The sequence below is a fragment of the Lolium rigidum genome, chromosome 5, assembly GCF_022539505.1.
Source record: "Lolium rigidum isolate FL_2022 chromosome 5, APGP_CSIRO_Lrig_0.1, whole genome shotgun sequence".
NCBI lineage: Eukaryota > Viridiplantae > Streptophyta > Magnoliopsida > Poales > Poaceae > Lolium > Lolium rigidum.
This window is the reverse complement of record NC_061512.1, coordinates 237,411,281-237,414,012: the sequence shown is the minus strand read 5'-3', so window position 1 is coordinate 237,414,012 and position 2,732 is coordinate 237,411,281. Positions and strand designations below refer to the sequence as shown.

Sequence of the window (2,732 nt, the reverse complement as noted above, 5' to 3'; positions counted from 1 at the left end):
CCAGGACGTCCCCTTGGTCAGCCCGAGCGGAGCGGAAGGCAGGTGAGGAGGAGCAAGACGTCGATCGGAGCCGGTGTCCCCTCTCGCCGCGGTGATCGCCTGCGAGATCCAAACCCTAGACGCGAGAGGCGAAGAGGTATATAATAGCCCGGTGCAACAGCCTCTCATAACTACTATATATAGAGTGCTTCGTCGTAACAGCCTTCCACAGAACAAAGCGCACACACCAACACTTCCTCCAACATCACGCAGACAGGAGCCAAGGTAGCTACGTACTTCAGCTGTCGGTTAATTAAGCTTATTCTTGCTTAAATCCACAGCCAGCGCGCGAGCTCCATCGTTGCAGCGAATCAATCTGTACTTATCGTCCATCGCACGATGCCGCCGGCGTCGAGGCCGCTGGTCGTTGCCGCCGCCGTCCTCTGCTTCTCCCTGCTGTTGTTGGGGGCGGAAGCCAAGGTGCGTCACTACGATTGGGAAATCTCGTACCAGCACAAGTCCCCCGACTGCTTCGAGAAGCTCGCAGTGGCCGTCAACGGCGAGGCTCCCGGCCCGACCATTTATGCCACGCAGGGTGACACCGTCGTCGTCACCGTGCATAACAAGCTCGAGACGGAGAACACCGCCATCCACTGGCACGGCATCCGCCAGGTACGTACAGATCAGTCAGACATGGCAGGAATTGCACCGGCATTACTGTTCCCTATTCAGGACTATATGTTGACGTACAGTGCCGCGTTGCAGATAGACACGCCCTGGGCTGACGGCGTCGCCGGCGTGACACAGTGCCCCATCCTGCCCGGCGAAACATTCACCTATAAATTCGTGGTCGACAGGGTAAGAAATTGAACTACGAAATCTACAATACTCTCTCCGCCCTAAATTAATTGGCACCACCATATACTTACTATGTCTGATACAAGTGTATCCTTGAACTGCGTCAATTAGTTTGAGTCCAAGGAAGTACAATGTTCAACAAGCGTATAGAAGCTCGTCGTTTTCTACATATGCATGATCACTGAACGAAGTGTTTGCGCGATTTTCAGGCGGGAACGTACTTGTACCATGCCCACTACGGCATGCAACGCGTGGCGGGGCTCAATGGCATGATCGTCGTGACCATGCCAGAAAGCGTCAGGGAGCCCTTCAGTTACGACGACCAGCACACCATCCTCCTAGAAGACTGGTGGCACAAGAGCGTCTACGACCAGGCCACCGGACTCTCCGCCAAACCCTTCGTCTTCGTCGGCGAGCCCCAGTCTCTCCTCATCAATGGCCGAGGAACGTTCAACTGCTCGATGCTTGCTAACTCCACCGGATTGTGCAACAACTCCCATCCGGACTGCGCATTGCCTACTCAATTCACCTTAGTGCCGGGGAAGACCTATCTCCTCCGCATCGGCAGCCTCACGTCGCTCTCGTCGCTCAGCTTTGAGATCGAGGGCCATTCGATGACAGTGGTGGAGGCTGACGGGCACTATGTGCGGCCATTTGTGGTAAGAAACATCTTCATCTACTCCGGTGAGACATACTCTGTGCTTGTCAAGGCTGACCAAGACCCGACGCGGAACTACTGGGCCACGTCCCATATCGTCGGCCGCAACCCCAAGACTCCAAGCGGCAAGGCCATCGTGAGCTATGCCGGCAACGACCCGCGGAAGCAACCGCCCACTGCACCACCGACTGGCCCGGCATGGAACAACACAGGTATTAGGGTGGAGCAGAGCAAGGCCATCATCGCTCACCCGGGCTACGTCGTGCCAGTGCCACAAAGAGCTGACCGCACATTGCTCCTGCTCAACACGCAAAACAACATCAATGGCCACATCAAGTGGACCATCAACGGCATGTCCCTCCACTTCCCGGCAACACCCTACCTCATCTCGATGAAGTACGGCCTCACCGATGCGTATGATCAGCGCCCACCCCTAGACACGTACGACCACAGGGGCCACGACATCTCCTCACCGGCGATGACAAACGGGACTATTGGCAGCCCGGTCTACCGGCTGGCATTTGACTCCGTGGTGGACGTGGTGCTGCAGAACTCCAATGCGCTTAACAACATGAGCGAGACACACCCGTGGCACCTCCATGGGCACGACTTCTGGGTGCTCGGCCACGGTGACGGCAAGTTCAATCCGGCATCGGACACATGGAGGCTTCTGAACGTGAAGGATCCGATTATGAAGAACACGGTGCCACTACACCCAAACGGATGGACGGCGCTAAGGTTCCACGCGAACAACCCGGGGGTGTGGTTGTTTCACTGCCACGTCGAGGCGCATGTGTTCATGGGCATGGGAGTGGTCTTTGAGGAGGGCGTCGAGAGGGTCGGCCCCCTCCCTCCATCCATCATGGGTTGTGGACATTCCAAAGAACTTCATTGAGTCAATGAGCTAGTTGTGAAGATAATACAGGTGATGGATAGATGCAATTGGCTCATTTTTTCTCTTAATGTATTTAAATAAATAATGTATTAAATGAATTTTTTGAATTATAAGTGATGATGTTGTAATGTCGGAACGATATGTGAAAACGTATATACATATATATGTCCATCTTCGGTTGTCTATATGTTTTATATTTAAACTTTGCATAAAGGTGGGCACTCCGTCGGGCCGGGAGGTTCATCAACCTTTTCAGAAAACATATTTGTTTTTTTACGTACTTACTCCATTCGTGAATAAGTGGTTTTAACTTTATTTTAAATCAATATTTTTGAAAGAGGA

At 53.3% G+C, this 2,732-nt stretch overlaps 1 protein-coding gene across 1 annotated transcript; it reads left to right on the top strand.

Annotated features, from left to right (window-relative positions):
- Nucleotides 1-378: 378 nt before the first annotated feature.
- On the top strand, nt 379-2,390 carry LOC124651396 (L-ascorbate oxidase-like). The gene is made up of 3 exons (XM_047190486.1): nt 379-651; nt 745-837; nt 1,047-2,390. Exons 1-3 carry the CDS (start codon nt 379-381, stop codon nt 2,388-2,390), a joined length of 1,710 nt encoding a protein of 569 aa, XP_047046442.1.
- Nucleotides 2,391-2,732: the final 342 nt, after the last annotated feature.